Below are 22,783 nucleotides of genomic sequence, written 5' to 3'. Positions count from 1 at the left end.
TTTACCACTAACACCCCCTGCAAAATACCAAACAACAAAAAACATGTTTTATTAAAGTCTCTGCGTTTGCTTTTATGTGATGGACCGAACTGCATTACAAGCAAACCTTTCCTTGTTAATCAGTGAAATGCTAGGATCAGGGAAGATTTGATACCAAAGGGCAACTTTGGCATCTTCTCTTCTCTAACGTTTGCTACTCACCATGTCTTCTGAGGCAAAGACAGAGTAACACGTCTCCAGTCTTTGAACTCTGATGGGTGGTAGACGCTGGGAGCTGTAAACTCAGAGCAGCTGGGCATGCCAGGAAGACAAGCCTGGAAATAAATAAAAAAACATCCCTTTCTTTGTGATAAGGCTTTTCTATTACTGGCTAAAAGCACATTCCTGAAAACTACTTTCTCACAGTTAGCACAGAAAAGTCTTCATTAAACAGTAAACATGTTCACATTGAAACAACAGTTGCAGTATTTCAATATTTCTGACCTTGAAAACAGAAAAATCAACAAGGATTAACTCTAAACGTTTAGAGAGCTACACTGGCCAGATGACTGCTTTTTTTATGACCAAGGGGGAATTAGAGAAAATTCACTGATGGAGGAGTCATTATGGCCTATTGAGCTCCAAAAGTAATAAAACAATTTGACAAATCTTTGGTGCCTGCTAAATATTCATGAGCTTGCTATGATTATAGAAAATTTTAGCCAAATCATAAAAAGATAATCGGCCTGCTGATTCAAGTACATCCACACATTTGCTGATAGCAAAGTAATTAAAACTAATTGAAATGATTTGTCATTTGAAACAATTTACCACATTTAGGCACATTATTTACATATTATCACAGAGGCTGTAATGGGTAAATTAATATTCATGATTATGAATAAATGATGTGGTTCCGTGTCTCTCTGCAGGATAACTACTAAAAGATTTAGTCACAAATGAAGATCATGTAAAACAACATTTACCTCTTTGACCAGGTGCCAGGTGAGCCCGTGATTAGTGGAGAACTCCAGACGGACTTGAGTGTCAATGTGAGGGGAGGGCTCACGGCCACAGCCCATGACGAGAGAGAACTGCAGACTGTAGGACGCTCCGATCTGCATCGACTGAGTCTCAACGTAACGGATACTAGAGCCAGGACTGGGCTCGCCAGAGAAACTGGTTTAACATGGACAAAGGGAAGGTATCACACTGTGTCAGATGTAGGAAACATTGATAAAGCTATCATATACACAAACTTTTAACTTCCTGTGTTTTTATGCCAACGTTGGTTTCACAAAATTCAAAACTTTTATTGAAATTATTCAAGTCACAATGCTAATTCCAAACGATGTGAACAACATAGGTTGTGTATGAGCACTGGTTACCTGAGGGTCCAGTCATGTTGGCAGTAAGGCTGAACATGTCCGAGAAAGAACCCAAGACTCTGAGTGACATCCAGAACATTACTAAAGTCAAGACTTATGGTGTTGAAGAGCACAGAGGTCATGCTGATTTCATCCAAAGCCCACACGTCGTGACTGCGTCCAGAGTGGTATGGCTGCCACCAGCGGAACTGAACGCCAAACTTACGAGCGCCCGATGGGAGTTCAACTGACACAATCCTGATTGAGAGATAAAAATCATTCAAATAAGCAGGGATATGAAATTATACAGAATAAAAATTGTGACATGATGTGCAAACTTTGGTTAATCTCTGACGAAAGGCACCAACAAACCAGACCAAGGGCCTGATTTACTACACGGCTGTGTGAATTTGTTACCATGAAAACAAAGTAAACCACAAACATCAGAAGTGACCACATGTTAAAGTCACAAAGTCTTTATAAATGTGATATGCACCTCAAACTGTGCTGCCGGCTAACAGCATTTCTTCTTTACTGACAGTTTGTCAACATTTAAATGGTAAATGGACTGTACTTATACAACGCCTTTATATCTTATTTCAAGAGCTTTTATGCTTTAGTTTAAAGGAAAATCTGCCTTATCAACAATTATAATTCAACATCTCTTCAAGAAATGAGATGTTTGTGTGGGAGTTCTGCTCAGCCAGACTCTAATCAGCTGCACCTGTGGATCATCGACTTGATGAGCATGAGGAGCATAAAAGGCTGCAGAAGACATTCAGTCAATGCTGGAGCATCGCCTACAAATGGTAGTCTTGTTCTAGCCTTTTACTCGTGTCTAAAACCAAGTAATAATGATTTTATTTCCCTCCGTGCCTCCAGTAAGTTACCCTTGATTTCCCCCTGTTTCCTGAATCCACCTCTGTGGACCTCGAGCTCCTCTGTGCCTCATCAGATGCCGCCACACCTTCCTAACATTTGCTTAATGCCTGCATCGTCCAGACGTACACCTCCTTCAACCTGGAACAATTTGGATCAGCCTTCCCCACGCCTGACCCCGACCTCCATTGTAAGGAAGCTCAGCAATAACATTATCACCCTTGACTACAATATTTCTACTCACCCCTTTGCTCTGCAGGGCTCCAGTCCCCTCCCTGGTTTACTGCATTATTTATCACTCGTAAATAAACACTGTAAATTCATTGTGAGTCTTGATCTCTGTTCTCATTGGTTCTTATATCTGTGTATAGGCGCAATCGTTACAGTTTGTCTGATAATGCTGAAAATACTCCCTAACGTACATATACAAAAATGTACATTTTCTTTGTTTTATTGTTTATACTGAAAATTCCAAATGTTTACGGAGCATTTCAACAGCTCACAACTAATGTATCAAAGTTATTAAATCTGGAAAAAACATTTATCCTCATTGTGCATTGCACTTGGCCTGCACTGCGGACAGCCACAAGTCAGGACATGTAACAGTCTGACATTGTAAATTTGTAGCCTCAATAATTACATTTTACCCTAAACGTATCAGTTTATGACACATAAAATGATCCTTTAACAGTTATTAGTTGTGTGAACACAATTCTTTCCTTATGGCCTACATCAAGATGTTCTTGCAGTTTGAGTAGCACCTTACACATCATCCATGAGGAACAGCAGCTTGATGCCAGGGAACTTTTTTATTTCTTTCTGTCACTTTTATGCCTGCTGTGTTTGTGGCAGAAAGTCATTAAATTGTGCCGTGAGGAAAACAGCAATCTAACTCCAAAAGGCCAAATTGCTCACACGTGCTAAATTTGATGGGAGTGCTTATGCCAGCACGTCATTAGCACTTGTTTTGAATATAACATTCTTAAAAAGAGGAAGATGATGGTGGTAATTGATGAGCAATACCTCAAAGAGGGCACAGCCCAGCCCGAGTGATTCAGACCCTAAATTAGTTTCAAGTTTTCAAACCCTGAATGCAGTTTAGATAAAAAGACGAAAATTGAGAATTTTGTTCTGAGACAAAGAATGGACGTTGAAAATTACAAATACGTTTAAGAAATGAATGAAACACAAAAACACAAATTCTTATTCTGGAGCAATGAGAAAACCTAATTATGATATACATCCATCATCTTTTTGTAACATCTCAAAAAGTGTGTGACATGAAGAGTACGTTTCACATAAACAATTAGACAAGCATCGAAGCACTAAAACACACAATTTATGCACATACAGTGTAAACCAAGCAGTTATTCACACAGGCTGACTGAACAGTGACTCAAGGTCTGAGTTAGACCGAAATCATACACAAACACATTCTGCTGTTTGTAATTAAAGTACATTTGAAAAACATTTATAACTGGCTCTGACATAATGCAGTACAACCAGAACTCATCACTACAGCGTCTTGTGTTGCTGTTATTTTTCCTCTTCACCTACGCCTCAGAGAAGGTTTGTCTTGCACCAACACTGACTTTTGTTTCACGTGTTTGTACAGCATCATTGTGTACATGCATCTTCCACCTGATCAGTGCCTCTGACACTTACTGTTAAACTTTCTAACACCGATGAAGGTCTCAGAGACAAACACGGTGGAGCATTACTGACTTTGTTGTTATTACACACATTAACTGTCTCAGTGGGGCCACTGTCTGCATAGGCTCATAACTATACAAGGCTGTGTACATAAAGACACATGTACTGACAACAAGCACACATGCTCCGGGTGTAGAAGTTACCTTGGCTCGTGGAAGCCTTGGTAGGCGTAGTGCTGCAGCAGAGTCCAGGTGATGCCGTTGTCTGCAGAGTAATGCAACAGAACGCCCTCTCCAGGCTGATCAGGTGCAGGACACGAGCTCAGGATGCTACGACTTCCCAGTCGTAGAGTGAACTGTAGGTACCTGCAGAAAACCATAGCCAAAAATAAATTAGGAAAAGAGCAATGGAAGGACATTCTGAAAGGAAAGGTGGTTTAGTCAAGTCACAAGTTAAAAAAAAGAGTGGGAAATATAAAAGTAGAGAAGGCAAAACAGCTTTAAAATGGTAAATAACTGACACTCAACCATTGCAAAAAGGTGGATGAAAGAGAGAAATATCTGCAGTGGGAAGAACACAGAGCTAATATCATTAATGGCTTTAAATCTCCCACATTTTAACACATTCTCTCATCTGAAGCTCTTGCCAAGAACACAATACATGTCTGAGCATATGAACAGAGTATGAGAAGGAAACAAGTAAAATAATAAATGGATGGCTGGAACATTTTCAAAACCAGTCATGCTGTAATGATTAATTCATGTCCAAAGGTTGTTTAGACATTTTCCTCCAGTCTGTTGCAGCTCTAAAGTTACCTGGCCTGTGAACTGTCTAACGGAGCGGTGACCAAGTGTCTCCGGCTGTCCCTGTTAAAGACCAGAGCCTTGCCGCTGGCAAGCACGCCGCAGCCGAAGCTGACTTCTGCCCCACGAAGCGAAGAGAAGCTGTGGTAGGAGGAGAGACGTGGACTAGAGAAACCCTCCGACAGGAAGGCTGGGAATGTCTGAGATGCGAGTTCACAAGCTGGACCGCTGAAGCCCGGGTCACATCTGCATGGTGGAAAAGCAGAGGAGAGATTAAAAAGATAAGAAAGTATATAAATAAGAAAAATGGCTGGGATAATGAAAATCCACCAGTAAATCAGAAAAATAATACAATTTGATAAATTTTGATAGGTGGTCATTAGTTATTAAAACTCTCACTTTAAAATGTTTTAAAGTAATAAAAAGTAGATCCATACTTGCAGCCTGTGCGGGAACAATGTCCTCTTCCAGAGCAGAACCGAAGGCAAGCCGGCCCAATGTACACTGAAACAAAACAATGATACTGAAGATATTTACAACAAAAAAATGTTTGTGCATTAAGGTTTAATAAAGTACTTGTGATCTGAACAGTTTGTTGTCTTGTCAGGATAAATAATAGAGATCTACTGAATGGAACATCTGGATATAGGTATCAGGAGTGGTGTTTTTATGACATACAGTATGTCACTTTGTATAGTACATACAGTACTGTGCATTCATATCATAGGGTTATGTACACCTGGTTGCTTTATTTTATTTACAGTGACCAAAACATTATTAAACCAGCAGTCATATTTGCAGAAACAATATAAAGACATTTATGTCCCTACAACTATCTAATAATTTCAACATATTTTATACACATTTGATTGCTCCATGGTAGACCCTGCTCTACAAGGTATTCTGATGTACAAAGTATTTTTAGATCCTATAATGAAAAACTATGAAGACTCGATCCAAACATGGAACCATTGGAAGTGCATCTGGAGCTCTCACCATTATCTATGGCCCACATGTTGCCTGCTCCAGTGCCAGACTGCTTCCAGCGAAACCGGGTCGTCTCTGTGAGGGCAGCGTTTGGAAGAGGAATAGAAATTCTGGTCCATCTGAAGGGACAAATACAGCATGTTAATACAACCAAACACTATACAATGTGATACACATGTATGGAAGTGAACAGGTAATTGTACCCGCTGTAGTTGTCAGAGGAGTAGATGGTGCTGTGTGGTAGGTGTGGTCCGGCACAGAGCTCCGGCAGGCACTCGGTGTGGAGCAGAGACCAGGAACGACCAAGGTTGGAAGAAAACTCCAGGCTTACGCTAACGGAAAGAAACAAAGCAGATCTTATTTAAAGCATCTCGGTTTTTTAATGTTTCTTGTAGCTGTTTAAAGTGAACTTCAAACTTTATCTTAATGTTTTAACAACTGTTTTATGTGTTTAAATGTTCTTGATTTTATATGTACAGCACTTTGTGGCAGCTGTGGTTATTTTAAAGGGCTTCATAAATAAAGTATTATTATTATTTTAATGTCAGACCATCGTGATGAAGCGCCATACCTGTTGGCAGGCTGGTAGGAGCCGCAGCCAAGGTTGATGGAGAACTGTGCAACATGCGTGTGGGTGGCAGGCAGCACAGGGAGCAGCTGCATGTAATCCACAGCCCACACGTGACGATCAGCGCCACCATGTGATTGCTGCTCCAAACAAAACTGGGTGACCGGCGTTTGCAGCTCGGCTGGAAGTGCAACTGACACTACGGCAGGAGTCTGGGAAAGAATGAAGTTAGAGCGAGACAGAGGAGAGGTTCAGTCTGTTATTATTCAGTGAACGAATTCTTTAGATTATAAAATGTAATAACGGCAGAAATAATCAATTTAAAAGAATTTAAGTTTAGTTAAATCAATTACAGTAGTCCCTCATTTATGGCATGGGATCCGTAACCTGAATACCCCCAACAAGTGAAAAACCACAAAGTAGGAATACTAGGACAAGTAGTAATATATCCATCCATCCATCCATCCATCCATTATCTTTACCCGTTTATTCCATTTTGGGTCATGGGGGTCGCTGGTGCCCATGTCCAGCAATCACTGTGCGAGGGGCGGGGGACACCCTGGACGGGTCGCAAGTCCATCACAGGGACACATAGAGACAAACGAGACAAACAACCATTCACTCTCTCACTCACACCTAGAGACAATTTAGAGTTACCAATCAGCCTAACATGCATGTTTTTGGTCTGTGGGAGGAAACCGGCGTACCCGGAGAAAACCCACGCATGCACGGAGAGAACATGCAAACTCCACCCAGAAAGGCCCCTGGACCGGGGTTTGAACCAGGGACCTGCTCGTTGAGAGGCAGCAGCTCTACCAGTTGCGCCACCGTGCTGCCCCTGTAGTAATATATATATATATATATATATATAAAGGTGTTTTAAACCCTTCCCACACTCTTGCGATATTCTAAACGATGTTTCTAAACTCTAAACGCTCTAAAAGAGCACAGAGTGTCATGATTTCAGCACTCTGCCTCGTATGCTCTTTGCCACGTGCAAGTGCTCTTGGCCACGCCCACTTCTCCGCTCTGCACGGTGAACAGCTGATCATGCACAGAGATCAGCTGCAGCAGGAAGTTTATCTTGCAGTGTGGGCTGCATAAAGGGGCAGCAGATGCTAAATAATTTCAAATAATGTATTTTAAATAATAATTTCATGCCGATCGTGCGGCTCATCCATCAGTCAGCCAATTGTGTGTCATGTCCAATCTTATTTTGAAAAACCGCAACAGAGGAAGTCCACGATAAACAAAGTGTGAAGTAGTGAGGGACTACTGTATTTAATCTGCTTGACCCAGAACAGATGCTACTAATTTAACTGTTAACAGTTTTGGCCCTAACAAAACAATTCAGACAATAAATGTAAATAAGTTAACATATTAAGTATAAGTGCCTTGAAAACCACAAAGAAGGAACAGTTCTTATAATCAATATCAATCGATTTGATTTTCATTTGATTTATCTGCTGTGAATATGTCTCACCCTGTAAGACATGTATGGAAGAGTGTCCAGCACTAGACGTTCCCTCTTGCCCTCGGACCTTCCAAACAGGATCACATCGTTCTCGTGTGATTCTCCTGGATCACAGTCACCACCTCCTGCACAAAAAAAAAAAAAAAAAAAAAAAAACGCACCTAACTGCGTTTACACGCTTGTAAAAAGAGCAAGATTATCATACATACATACGTCTCAAAATTAAAGACCCAAGATGTTTTTACCCATTGTAAAGTAGAAGCGGAGGTTTCCATAGGATGTGGTGTCAAGGTAGGGGGTGCACACCCTCCTCCGACCCTCCCGTTCAAATACGAGTGCTGCACCTGACTCAATCTCTCCACACTTTGTCCCGTACACAGCTCCCTCTACGTCCCAGCTGAGCAAAACACACGAGCACAAGCAGAGCTGGTTTTGTGAATTAAATATGAGTTATAAAGAAAAACTCTCAATTAAATAATGAATTTTGTCAGCATTTATAAACAAAGCTATGTAAAATAATTACAACTAATTTTGTTTTAATTTAACCTTTATTCATACAGGTAGTCTCAGTGAGTCACGAGGACTCATTTTCAAGAGGGACCTGTTTTTTGGGAGCAGATGGTGGGGGTTAAGGGTCTTGCTCAAGGGCCCAGAGTGGGCAAATGAGGGTGGAGGCTGGTGTGGGTGCTTCACCTTTTCCACCAGCATTTTGATGTCGGTCCAGGGAGTCGAACCGGCTACCTTCCGATCACAGGCCCATCTTCTCTGACCTTTGCGCCACCACTCCCCCATATATAATATTATAACATAATATTAAGGCTAATGCGTTTCTCTGTGACCCGACTACAGATACATGGTTCAAAGCCTTAAAAAATATTTAATTTAGTTGTACTTTGCATAAAGTTTAGAGAAAAAAAATACAACTTGGAAAGGATAAAACATAATAAAAATCTAAACCTGTTGGAAAACTGAAGGGCTATGGTTACTACCATTTGAAATCAATCACACCACATCCCTAATGACCCAAAATAAACAGATTACTGCACTGCACGGCATCTCTGTCTGGATATTTACTAAAGTGAGGACAGAAATCCTGACTTGCTGGTAAACAAAGAAACTTTGTGAAATATTTGGTAGAGATACTTGTGTCGTGGAAAAAAAGGAGATTCCCAAACAGACCACTGTTAAGTTCATCAGATTTATTTACAAAGCTTTGGAGAGCAGTCCAACATTCACACAACATGCAAGTACAAGATGACACTGTTATCAGTGCTCTCATCCGTGTGAAACCCTGACCTGCTCTGGACCGGACAAGTTAGTTTTATAGAATAACCTCCGGCCCTCAGCTCCTCCATGTCTGAGCCGTCATCCAAAGGTCAGCTGCAGACAGGAATTTCCTTTCCTTTGTTTTGTTTTGTGTCCCATCACAGCAACAGTTGAGTTTACCGACTTTTAGTGAAGCGTACCACCACACCACGACACCTTCCCCTTCTACTTCAACACGTGTCAGTCCCTGTTGTCTGGTGGAGGGTTACCTGCAGAGCAGCATGTTGGGTAGAAGTGAGGGCGTGTGGCTGCTGCAGAGACCTGCTTCCGTTTGATGTCCTTCACATTATTGGAAAAGCACACTGACAGACGTGGTGCACGAAGCCTGTTAATTACTCTCTGGCAGTGATACCATCCATCATCTCTCTCCTTTTATCTTTCTGTCTCATGCAATGCCTCAGACAGCGCTTCTTAGCTTTTTGCTGTCCAGTGTGTATGTGTGTGCGTGCGCTGAACAGATGGACTTCCATCTCTGTAGCAGTCGGAGGTATGGTGTTCACCTGTGTGAGTCCCCACGCCTGACTTACGCAGCGCTGCATGTTTCATTAGCAGACATATGATAAGTGACAGGTGTAGAATCATGTGAATGTTTACATTTCAGTGCTCGGCTATAACACGATCCTTCCTGTTACCTGTTCCACTTTACAGCCAGAGAGAGATAGATTACGACTTCAACTTACTTTAAAGGTGGACTCTCAAAGTCTTCCTCCCAGTAGCTCCTTCCTTCCTCTCGGTGCAGATCGATGTCTCTGGTGGAGGCAAAGCTCTGGCCTTCTCCATCAGCACCATGGAAATACAGAGCATTGCCTTCAGACTGACAGGCATGCTGCTCAAAGGAAATACACGGAAAAACAAATTTCTTATTAGCAACCTTTAAAAAGATGTTGAGATGTTTAATAAAATAAATTTAAAACCAGAATGCAATGAGTTTCACATTATTTCAACACTTTAATCAGCTATGGCACCAATGACATATTAAATGGATCAACAGAGAAGCTTGAATGTTGTTAGTTGAGAAAAATGTCTTTTCATTTTTAACTTTTTAAGCTGGAACTAGAGCATCTTTACAGCTGTCTTGCATCATCTTTTCTGTTAACATTCCGCATGTTTGGGTTCTGAGAGGACCAGTTTTTGATTTTTAAAGAGAAATTACCTGTCTCTGCAGCACAAAAATGTATGTGAATTTTCTGAATCATTTAATATTATTCCTAATCATCCATAATGTTTTCCAATTGTCATGGTTTACAAAGATTTCTGGTGAACTGTTTTCCTTGCAGTGTTGTCTCTCCTCTCTGAAAGGTCACTCAGATCCCTCTTCCTGTCTTGTTATTTTATCTGCTGCAAAAAGTTCCAGATACGTGAATTTTTTAGTCTTACGACACATTTTTGCTTTGATCCTCCTGGCAGCAGATTCAAAATATGCAATTTGTTTTTTATTGCCATTATTGAATTTCAGCTATGTGCAGATCGACTGCATTCTGCTTTTATATTCTTTTAAAAGAGTGGCTGTTGCACCCAGATATGGGCACTGGACTTTCTACTTTTCTCCAGTTAGCATGTGCCGTATTTTTCGCCCTATAAGTCATGTTTTTTGCATGATTGCCCTGTGACTTATACACTGAAGTGACATATTTATGGATTTTTCCCATATCTATAAACCAACTTTTGGCTAAGATATGACCGTTTTCATTAATTTTGAAAAAATTGAACACTACCATTTTTCTGCCATTAGATGGCACCAGAGTTGTAAGGCATGCCGTTGTATCATCTAATAGGTAAAAGTGGCTATTAATTGCAAATTCAAAAAAGTTACAGAACAAAAACAATTGGACTTTATTTATTATACTTTACTTTATACTTTCTTGTTTTTGTCTTGAACTTGTTTATGTCCTGGATGACTGAGAATCTTCACCAGCTATTAATGACACAATAGGCTTGCATAGACTCCCACCTTCGTTCTGCTCGCTGCTTGGAGCAACCGTCAAACCAGCTTCATTTCGCTGCACTGCCACAGCGAAATGCTGCCAATTTGATCATTAAAGTGCATTTATTAAGTAAAAGTTCAACTCAGACACGCCTTTGCTATAATGATGAACAAACAAACAATTGTTTTTAGGTGATTATCTTGTTAAATTTCGAAGAAATGCACAGTGTTCCTCCTTCCTTTTTCCTCTCTGTCTGTGCACTCCTGGAGCACCGAAGCAGCGAATACTTTTGAAATACAGCTGATTTGACTGTTAAAGTCCTTTTATTAAGCAAACGTTAGATTGAGACACACCTTTACTATAATTTCGGGCAAACAAATAATTGTTTTTAAGTGTTAATCTTGTTAAATTCTTGTTAAAGTCATCCCATGCACGCTCCCACGGCTGCCACTTGGCAGCCAATCGATTTTTGGCACAACACCGGCCCATATTTCCGGGTTGTCAGCGATGAGGCATAATAGATGCAACGTATATGAAGTATTTATGGATTTTCCCCCTTTATTGGACATATTTGGACTGATGAGACTTACAGGACGGAGCGACATTTATGGGGGAAAATACTGTATGTTAATGTGTAATATTCGTGTGATCGTTTGCTGGTTTACTCGTCCACCTTGATCGTTGCTCCAGGGAAGAAGAGCCAGTTAGCTGTGTCTGGAGGATCCAAGTTGTCCTCCATCAGCGGGGCTTTGTGAGCAGAGTTGACCAGCAGCACATTGTCCAAACCCCAGCAAGACTCATAGCCTTCAGGTCCACGGGGGGTCTCCTGAGACCAGCGAAGTCGAACTGCATCACCTTTGGAGGAATGTGAAAGAGGCAGCAGGTGGACAACTGTGCTGCTGTTGGTAGGAGCTCTGAAACAACAACACATGCATCAATGAATATAAATGAGTAAAATAACTCCTTGTGAACATCAGGTGTTTCTTTTTTTTTTTTTTTTTTACAAACAAGCCCTTCCATTTAGACCTGTGCCATTATACCATGTTGATTTGAATACTGACAAAACTCAGACCAGGAACGAGGGAATAAAAACAGGTGGAGCATCGAGACACAAACAGGAGAGAAATGACAAATTAAGAGGGGGAGGTGTGAAGAGGAAAAAGGGAGGGCGGGTGTTTGTAACAGATGGAAGGACCGTGGGATGGATGAGGAGAAAGCAAGGAGAGAAAGAGCAAGAGAGAGACCTGATCTTTTCCAGTGTGATCCAGTCATCTGAGGTGTTGGCGTTGCCACCCAGGCTGTACGACACCGTGATACTGGGGTCTGAGTAACTGAACCGGCAGGAGCCCGAGCCTGGGGAGCATGGAAACACAAAGGGTAGACACATTTGATCAATAAGTGTCCTCTGTAGAGAGAACAGCTACACAATGAACCAACTTGCTCAAGTGATGAAAAGTTTCCTTGTTTTATCAACTGATTTTATTCACAGAACAACAATCCTCTGTATTTTTTAGTTGGGCTGATTCCTCCAACTCACAGTATCCAAGATTATTAAATTGTAAATGATGTCATGATGGAGCTAATGGTGAAGAGACAGACTGAGGCCTAAACAACAGCTCTGCCCACACACCAGTATTGTGCACTATGAAGATTGTGAGATTAGAACTATTTTTAAATGTAGTCTTATGTTATGAGAGTGAATTGGGACAAAGGCTGCTAATGGAGGCATATCTTGCTCCTCCCAACATTTACGCCTCTTCTTCCCCAACCATGTGATCGTGGAGTCCATCCTCACTGAATGCAGCATGCATTAACCTGATGCTACATAATGGCACAACTCTTTTAAACTTTTTTATACAGCATATTATCTGAACTCACATTAATGACCTTCAAACATGAGGTACAGCATTGTGTATTTTTATTTTCTTTGTGCTCTGTCCCCTGAGGACTGTTGGACAGATGTAATGGACAAGAAAAACAACACTCTAAAACCACAGCCTTCAATACTGTGACAGGTAAAGGGAAAAAAAATCTAAAATATTGTTTGCACGAGCAAATTTACTCACAAATAAACTAACAGGTACTTTATCCTGTTTGATGCAGTTACATCTAACCAAGATTTATAAAGGTTTGATGTGTAAATGTGCATCACAAAGTTTGTCTGCGTACAGTGCATTGTTGCAGGCCCAGTAGAGACTTAATACTCACCCAGGGCAAACTGTAGGACTGAGGCTGTGCTGGTGTTGAGAGGTACGGTAGACTGAGGAGGCAACACAACATTTTTAATGTCTCAGTACATATTCATATCATTTAATGTGCTGAAAGACATAAAAAGGGTGATTAGTTTCTACCTTGAAAAAGCTACAATTCAAAACAGTCTGTAAAATTTAGATTCAAACGTACAGGTTTTCAAAATTAATTAACTAAAGACAATGATCATATCAAATCTGAACTAATTGTTGGAGCCAATGATGAGGATTAAGGGTGTCTAACAAACTATGCATCAGTACCAGTTTGCTGAAGCTGCTGTGTTTAGACCGGTGTTAGAGCAGAGTTGAGCAAAGTTCAGATGTTTTGAAGCAGGTAGAGGAATCACTCGGCTCAGCTAACAAAAAGTTCAGTCTCTTGCATCTCTGAAATGGCTCCTAAAGAGCTGCTATTCCCATTACTAGAAATAGGGTTTTGTGCAAATGTTGTGAACAATATCTTACCTGTTGTAGATAATTGTTATGCCAAAACCAGTTTGGAGAAAGCATTATTGTAACCAGACTAACAAGCTAACAACCAAAGCCAAGAGCAAAGTGATTTTTTTGTTGCCTTAAAACAACTCAAATCTCAAAGGTTTCATAGAGATTAATGCAAACTGTATTTTATAGACTTTAAATGGACAGCAGGTTTGGGTTTCGAGGTTATTTAAACAGATTTCTGTGGTGATTGTTCATAATCTTTCCACTGAACCCCACTTCAAAAGATCAGAACTTCCCTTTAAAAAGGTCAAACTGCTGAAATTGGGGTGAATTTTTATGTTCACACTAATGCATGTTAATCAAACTGAAGTTGAAATGATTTCTTTGTAATGTAAGAGGAAAAAAAAATCAAAAGATGTTGTTTAACTGAGTAATGCGAGATCATGAGTTAAATAAATGTCTTAAGTTTACATGTTACACATTTTAATGTGAGTACTGCAGAGAAGAAAACTACAATAACAAAATTTATTTGGGGGTTAAATTATTAATTTTTTTTTTTTTTTTTCTCCAGTTTTTCTCTTCATATTATCAAAACAACGGTTTATTGAGTGAAATGATGAAAGCTGAGTTGTCTTTTAAATGGAGTATTTGAGACAGTCTTTGTTTGAATGTGTTTTTTAGTGTGTATTTTTGTGTATTGTTGATGGGTTTTGACAGAAGAGCTGCCAGGCAGCAGCATAAAACATCTGGAACAGCAACAAACAAAAGCAACAGCTTATCACCGAAGGAAGCAGAATCACGAGGCAATAAACTCTTCTCTGCTGTGTGCTGGCTCTAATCTCCGACAGAGGAACAAACACTTTGAAATCCACTTTGCAAATAAAGAGGACACAAACAGAGTGGATAAAAAATTAATGGCAGTGTGTGATAAATTTTGTTTCGAAATTTATTTTCTTACAAAACCAGATCAAACACATTTTGTTACCATTATCAAACATCTCATGAAGTGAAGAGCTGCAGCAGGGAGATACTTAAAACATAATCAGTGTGTTGTAATTCACTGTGGATGTGGTTCTGGTTTGGATTTATGGTCAATGGGGCATGAAATATACAGTGGTTGGAGTGTGGTCAAACGTGGCAGTTACCAGCTCTCGCTCTCCAAAGTGCTCACAGAAAGTGACTGCTCTGCCGTGCATCAGGACGCCACACTGCTCTCCAACTTCACAGTTACTGCACTCCGACCTGTCAACAGAGCACAGTTAAAAGATTGAAGTTAGCACATAATATACATAAAGAAAAAAGTGCTGAAGTGACAGCAGCTGCACCCTAAAATGTAGATGTTTGTATCTGGTTGTGCAAACTGGTCAGGATCTTGTCAACAGGTTGAATATCAGGTCCACCATGGTGCAAGTCCCACCAGCTTTGTGGTCCAGCAGACACAGGAAACACAAGTTGTCTAAGATCACACGAGAAGCTGTAACTTTTTCCACCCACCATATGTTAGGATCCAGCTCTCCTTGCTTGCTGGAGTCAAAATCATCTCGTAGCACAGCATGTTTCCCATGGAGCTCCACTGCAAACACACAGTCCCCAAAATGCCCACAGTTAAACACAGCATACCTGATTACTGCTCTTTTATTAATATCTTTGTGACGACAATAAGAAATTAAAGGTAATATAAACATGCAATCAAATACTCACTCACCCAGATTAGGTGTCAGCGGGGACTCAGTTGGAGCTGAAACACAGAAGTTATGATAAATGGTAGAAACATCGTGTACTTAAAGGGGAGGTCTGTCACTTCTGGGCTTAACTAGCACAGTTACTGTTTCTCAACAGATTGAAAGCAAGAAAAGTGCAAACCAAATCCATAAATCTACACCTGCATCTACAAAATGAACAGAGCACACAGTGAATTCAGTCAGTTTGAAGTTCTGAACAGTAAATTGTTTTGTTTTAAGGAGTAAAAAGTGCACATATTTGAGTAAAACCAACTTTCTGTATGTCCCAGCTGGCCATGGCTGCAGTCTCCCAGCTACTGATGTTGTTCTTTTCAGTAATGAAAGGCTTGGTTTGTATGATTAATGGTTCATTGGCAAATAACTGCCATCCTGCCCAGTGTCTGCTGCCAAGCAAACATATTCAGCTGTCAATCGTTTCGAGAGCCTCGATAAAAGGCAGAAGGTGAACAAGGTGCTGGCAGAAGGATGACGCATTAAGTGTTAGAGATTAATGAATGAAATGCCAGTTAAAATATTTCTAACCCAATTAATGAAAGCATTTGGTGGAGCCTTTACGTGTCAGAAAATCATAAAAAGTTGCAGTTAGAGTGACTCTTTGTACTGAAAGAGACAAACAAGAAACTAAACAAAGTGTCAGGGTGTTTGGATTAGGATCCAGAAATGCAGACTGAAGTACAGAGGACTGAATTAAGATGTTTCTTATTAAAAAAAGTAAAATAAAATAATAAAAAACAACTGTCAGGGCAGCCAACAAAATACAAATATGACAAACGTGAGATGCTTGACTTGATGACACAAACACAGGAAAACCAGGAGCCAACAACCAGTATGATAGACTGATGAGAAGGCAGGAGCCTGTTGGCTGTGGACTGGGAGGAGTGATTTACAAGTGGAAACAGCTGGGACATGGGAAGCAGGTGAGAGTGGTTAGCTGAAGGCAAGAGTGACTGAGAGAAAATGGCTAAGGGTAAAAGTGAACCAACCACACCAACAAGCAACAATCATAAAAACACGACAGGTTTTGAATAAAGTGATGGACGGCATTAGGCCTGATTTGTGCAAAAAATTCCTTAGATAATGAAATGAAGACCTTTCAACATCTGACCGGTGCGTGGAAACGTACTATTTTGTTGGAATAATAAGACAGTTTTTTGATACTGCAAACTGAATACAGTTGATTAAGTAATTATCATTAAGGGTGAAATCTAAAACGACAAAAGCTTTGGCGGTTTGTTATTCTAGATCCTTTGGGTGTAAACACAATGCTACAGAGGAAAGAAATCAGAAAGGATAAGAGAAAATATCCTGATGCATGCTCAGTAATCCAGGTAGAAAAATCTAACAAAGTAATGTCAGGTCCTCTGGACGGATTCTTCTTGAAACGCGTTTCGTCTATCATGTGAACAGCTAGTTCTGGATGTCATCATCAAACTGCTTGATCCACTATGAGAAGGTGCTGTTTATAAGACAGAGTTCATGAGGCTCCTCGGACTGACAAAGTCTTTTGGATAAAGATTAAACGTTTCAACAAAAAGAATCCATCCAGAAGACCTGACTTTACTTTGTTAGATAAGAGAAACGTGATCAGGGACGTCATCATTCGACCATGAAAATGACATTTCACCAGAATCACTTGGACTATGTGCTGTGAATGACTCTCAGCTACAACCATACCAAAGTCAATGTTATCAATGTTAGTAGATTTGAGTTATTGTCAATGTTGTGATTTTAAAGTTTAGCTAGTTGTAGCAGCTAGTTTGAATCATGTTGGTGAATATACATTATGCAGTCAATGATTACTTAAAAATTCTGAAATCAGACTATAGGCTAACCCTGACCCTTACCCTAACCCTAACTCATCCTCAATTCACACCTTAGTCCTAAACCTAACACCTAATCCAAAAATGGCATTCGACCACATCAGGACCGGCTTTGGTCTCCCTATCAGTGGGTCCTCACAATTTGGTGTGTAATGGAAAAATGGTCCTGACAACCAATAAATACACACACGCGTGTCTTTTGTTGGCATGTGATAAAAATCCATTTTAAATGTTAATCCTTTTAGGCTTCAGATGGTGTGTTACGTGTTAGAGATCATGACAGCAGTACACTTTGAAAAACTTAAAGTATGGTTTATTCAGGAGGAGAGCCAGGAAAAAAAAACCCTCTTCTCTTTAAAAAGGACGTAGCAGCATGACTGAGGTTTGCAAAATAGCTTATTAACAAACCACTAAACTTTTGGAACAATTCTTTGGACAGACAAAATCAAAGTGGAGAAACCATAAATGCACATAATCATGATTGATGAAAACCAAATGCAGCATGTATCAGCACAGTCACCTCATACTGAAGTGTTAGAGGGTTGATGATTTGGAATCATTTAGTAGCCAAAAAATCTGGACACTTTGCAGCCATTTAGTCAAGAGCTCCTCTGTATACCAAAATATTCTTGAGTCAGATGTGAAGCTATCTGTCCAACAGCCAACAATGGGCCCAGATGAGGTTGTGAAACATACCAATTTTCTCAACAACAGCAACAAATTTATAACAGACTTGCAGAAAAAGAAACAAAATAAAAGTGCTACAATGGTCTGATCAGAAAATTGTGTAGAAATGAGTGACTTAAAATCTACATTAAAGCAAAACCCAAGAGAGAACTGTTGTTTGATGAGGAGCTGTAGAGAGGATCCTACAGGATGAGTATGGAGCTAACAAACAATAAATAAAAGAGTAATTTATGAGTGACCTTAGGAGTGATGAATGGAATGCATGAGAAGTAAAAACTAACTCCAATGCAACTCTGAAACATAAAGTAAAATAAAGATTACTATAAACAAAACCACAAACCAACACCAAGATCATGACATTATGTAATACATCATATGTTGTTTACTTGAGTTTACACTCGCCATATTTATGACTACATGATTATATTTTTTAATCATTTTTATATGCAAGATAATTAATTGGCACTGAACTTAGAAAACATGTTACTTTTCTACACTTATGATTTTCTTTACCTTCCTTTAGTGCCTTGGCTGTTTCAAAGCAGCTTTACTTTGACTCAAAGTGAAGAATAATCTGCAACTATAGTCTCTGTTCAAGCTCTGTATGCCCATCTGATAAAACACATTAAGATAACATGGCAAGGACTCATTCCAACGTTTCATTCTTAGTTATTTAAAATCCTTTTTAAAACATTAAAGAAAAGCCCCTTATAATGGAAAAAAGCCTGGATCCAGGAAAGAGGGATTATAAAATGAACCTTCCCTTTTCATAATGATCCTGCAGGTTTCTAATTTGAGCTCTGGTCTTACTATTAGTCGCCCGAGTTCCTCATCACTGGATTTTTCCTTTAAGGATGGAGTAATAAATCCTGCAGTGGTGGTAAAGTTTCATGCTGATTGTAGAAGTTGAAGTTTTAGTGGCCTGTGTCTTGAAGTTCAGCTCCATGGTTGGAACGCCGCTCAGCAATAAAATGAGAACAATCAAAGAACACTATCTCCATTTTCCTTTCTTTCCCTGTAATCCAGCAGTATTTGCTGATTCAGAATACATTTTGGGCAGCTATAAATCCCAACATGTGTAATTCTCCATTGATTCCTGTTCAAAACAAACACTTGTTTTAGGTGTAATCGACAAATATTCCAAACTCAAACACTTGGTTGGCTAATAAATCTGGTCTCTATAGTCTTCCATGCTTCAGTCTTCAACAAGCCTTTCTAAATCTTTCTAGATGGCCCATTTGGCTGGAGAAAGCCCCGGAAGGGGGTGGATAATCCCTTCAAGCTTCCAAAAAGGCCTCATTTACAGTTTTCTTTCTCTTTGCTTCATCACACAACCCTTGTGTCATTCCGTCTCCCCCTGCCTCACCCTCTACCCCCTGAGCATGGAGAGCAGACGGTGGTGCTCATTTCTCTGGGATTAATCCTCTCGTTTTCTTAAACACTTCAATAACCGCCCCCTCTATTAGCAGCTCATCTCTACTTGTAATGCCTATCTTCCTGGCCGGGACTTAAATGCACAAACAGACATGGGACACATGTACATACAGATAATTTTGCCTTCCATTTTTGACCAACTCCTTCATGAACACACACTCGCAAAAAAAATGTATAAAACAGAACAAAATGTATATATAAAAATAAAAAGTTAAATAAACACGAGACTTTTCGGTAAACTGTGCCCAAGACTTAAATTGGACAGGACTCAGGACATAAGGAGGACTGGGGTGTGACAAATAACCATAAGCTTCAGACTCAGACGTCTCGGTGCAGAGTACAAGACACAAGTCATGTTAAATCTTCCTTCCCCTCTTTCAGCTCTAATCTCCTGTCCCTGAATTGCTCACTGCAAACTGTACCCGTCTCCCCAGTCTCTACTGCTCTTCTCGTTAGCTCTTTTGCTCTTTGTCTGGCTCACATCCTCAACGATGTGCACTCCATTTAAAGTCAAGTTGCTCTCGTCCCACCGGTGGTTGCAATTATTGACTCACCAGGGCACAGGATGCTGTTGTTGGTTTTCTCTACAGGGATTAACATGAGATGCCTCTTTCATGTCAGGCTATAAACGCTTCATTAAGCCCAACAAAAACACGGCCTCTGTGACAGCCTTAATTGTTGCTGGTAAAATAATCACCGGTGAGTAGAGGTCAGGGTAATGAAAAAAGACTATCAACTACTTCTAAAACTCAATGGTACCTAAAAATACAGTAAAACAAACTAAATGCCTAACATTGGGTGACGAAATGGCCTTTGATGCCAGAGTTTTACAGTAAGATGATCTAAACTTGAAAAAGGACAGGGTTTTTAGTTAAAAAAAATAAATCAAATCGTAGAAATGATTTCATGCAAGATTGTATGCTATCATGTAGGGATGCACAATAATATCAGCATGGTATCAGTATCGGCCGATATTAGCGTTAAAGTTCATAATCGGACATCGTCAATTCCATCAAAATAACTCACCGATATAAAAGGCCTGTTTTTGTATGACAACCCAGAAACAAGGATGCCTGCAGCAGCAGCACAACGTGATGCATCTACACATGCATCTACCTGATCTCATGGCGGAGAGGAAAATTCAAAATGTCGGCGGTGTGGAAGTTTATTTTTTTCCGTTGGTGAGGATGTCGAATTCTGAAAATTTATGGACTACATTGAGTCTCGCTACATCGTCCCCAGTCGGAGATATTTTTCCAATGTAAACTTACCCGAGTTACAAGCCATCATTTCCGACATCATTGAGAAGCTAATCGTCGATACTATCCTAGGAATCGATGTGTAGATTACTCGAGTAGTCTGTTAAAGCCCTAGTTGATAGCACTTGGGTGAGTTTTCCCACAGACATTTGGATGTCATGTTAGCCCCATTAGCATGATTAGTCTTATGGCACAATGGATAGACAAAAATGTAGAACTTAAAAAGGCTGTCCTTCATGCACAGGAGTGCAGAGGATCCTACACTGCAGCTAGGAACCCAGAACAAGCCTCCACAAGTGAGACAGCATCGCAGGTGACTAATGCTAATAAATAACATTTAACACTTTTAATTTAATATAAGTTAAAGTGCTATGCATATCATATGGCTGTTACTGAATATATGTCACCAGTTCTTACAGCTGTTACATATTTTTTGTAGCAAATAAGCCTAAATAAAAGGGCTATGTTCGGACAAAAGAAAGTATATAAAATACCAGTATCAGTATCGGTTATCGGCCAAATAAATTTTAACATATTGGCGTATCGAATATCAGCCAAAAATCCAATATCGTGCATCCCTACTATCATGTGCTGTTCGGCGTGTTAAACATGACTCTCAAGCACCACATTTTAACTAAATATCTGTAAAACTGACTAAGTTAGAGCAATTTTTGTGCTAGCTAATGGTGATTAGTTGTAAGCATGTCTAATAATTGTCACCTGACAGTTTAATTGAAATCTATCCAGTGGTTCATGAGCTATTTTGCTAGCAGACAAACAGAATCGACTCCAACAGTTATAGCTAAAGTTTTTTTTCGAGGAAGGCTTGTGCCAGGAGGCAACATAAACATGAAAGTTTTTGGACTGTGGGAGGAAGCTTCCAGTAAAAAAACCCACTCACATACGAGGAGAACATGCAAACTCCACATAGAAAAACCCCCAAGTTCAACCTGGGACAAACCCAGGATCTTCTTGCTGTGAGACAACAATGCTAACCACTAACCCACTGTACTGCCACTTAATGCCATCAGTTACGTTTTAAGCAACAATATTGCACAAACTGTTAGTGCTCAGAGTAGGCTTTGGGAGTGACTCTCACATAATGCAACACCAAGTTTATTTCAGTCTTTTTAAAATAGTTTGAGCAATAGTAATTTTTGTGACACACAGGCACGAGCACACACACACAAACACTTAAAGGCAGTGGGTGATAACAGCAAAAAGGAGAACTTTTAATGACTGAGGAATGGAAGAGAAGCCTATAAGAACAGACAAGAAATGGACAACGATGACTCTTGAGGAGAAGATATACAGACGACCATGGTTTTAAAGATTTCTTGTCAGTGAGCATTGACGGATGGTGTTCAGCCAGAGCAGGCAGGCTGGTTGGCAGACTGGGTGTGTGGTGAGGAGGTGGGAGAGGGTTTGGCCACCGGTCCCTCTTCTGTCTCCTTTTGATCAGGTGTCCCTCAGGGAATGGTGGCCTCTTTGAGTTATATGGACCTTTAATAATCCATCTGGGGCGCAGTAGACTCGGGCAGGCCCATAAAGATCTGATTTATACTTCTGCTGGAAATGAGGGAACCTGAAGATGCTGGATCGAGAGCTGGGATTGCTGGCCCTGCTGTCAGGAGATAGAGGTGATGGACGGCACACGCTGCGATTTAACACACCCTTCGAAATCGTCTTCTGACCTGTTGTTATATTTCCTCAGTTTCTGCACTCTTTCTGCTTCGCTTTTGGATCTTTTATTATCCTCGTGTACAAGCAGAAAAGTACTTTTAGTTTTTTGCTGTCTCAATCTTCAGTTGTCTGAAACTATTACGCCATATGACAACTTTAAGGTCTTGTTTTAACCTGTGTCAAACTATTGTGCTGTGGATTTTATTTAGTTGTAAATCTCCTAATCAAACTTATACAGTTAAATCTATATCCCAGATTCACATGCAGAAACACAATCATTTCATTGCAGGGCATAGATCAAAGCAAACTGGGATAAAAAAACTGCTGTCAGATTGAGAGGATGAGGTGAAGAAGTGTGCTGGCACAGCAGAAAGGAGCCGTGAGCACCAGGAGGGGAGGGGAAGCAGTTTGTCTGGGACCAGGCATATTCCACAGTGCTGCTGTACAGATTAGTTCGCACACATCCCCCCCCCCCCCCCCCCCCCCCCCCCCCCCCCCCCACCACCCCCC

The 22,783-nt window shown here is 40.3% G+C and overlaps 1 protein-coding gene across 1 annotated transcript in view; it reads right to left on the bottom strand.

Moving 5' to 3' along the window:
* The window catches only part of reln (reelin), a gene marked incomplete in the record, with an annotated part of 128,574 nt that overhangs the window by 27,628 nt on the left and 78,163 nt on the right, over positions 1-22,783 (bottom strand). The window contains 18 exon segments of the mRNA XM_037683613.1: positions 202-314; positions 966-1,158; positions 1,368-1,604; positions 4,082-4,243; positions 4,694-4,927; positions 5,119-5,185; positions 5,678-5,787; positions 5,872-6,000; positions 6,240-6,448; positions 7,720-7,832; positions 7,956-8,107; positions 9,717-9,862; positions 11,635-11,875; positions 12,206-12,314; positions 13,170-13,221; positions 14,794-14,890; positions 15,143-15,221; positions 15,354-15,386. Of these exon segments, the coding sequence (XP_037539541.1) occupies positions 202-314; positions 966-1,158; positions 1,368-1,604; positions 4,082-4,243; positions 4,694-4,927; positions 5,119-5,185; positions 5,678-5,787; positions 5,872-6,000; positions 6,240-6,448; positions 7,720-7,832; positions 7,956-8,107; positions 9,717-9,862; positions 11,635-11,875; positions 12,206-12,314; positions 13,170-13,221; positions 14,794-14,890; positions 15,143-15,221; positions 15,354-15,386 (2,476 nt within the window).

Source organism: Nematolebias whitei, chromosome 10 (assembly GCF_014905685.2).
Source record: "Nematolebias whitei isolate Nwh7 chromosome 10, NemWhi1, whole genome shotgun sequence".
Lineage (NCBI taxonomy): Eukaryota > Metazoa > Chordata > Actinopteri > Cyprinodontiformes > Rivulidae > Nematolebias > Nematolebias whitei.
The sequence above is the reverse complement of the archived record's forward strand: the minus strand, read 5'-3'. Positions and strand labels throughout refer to the sequence as shown.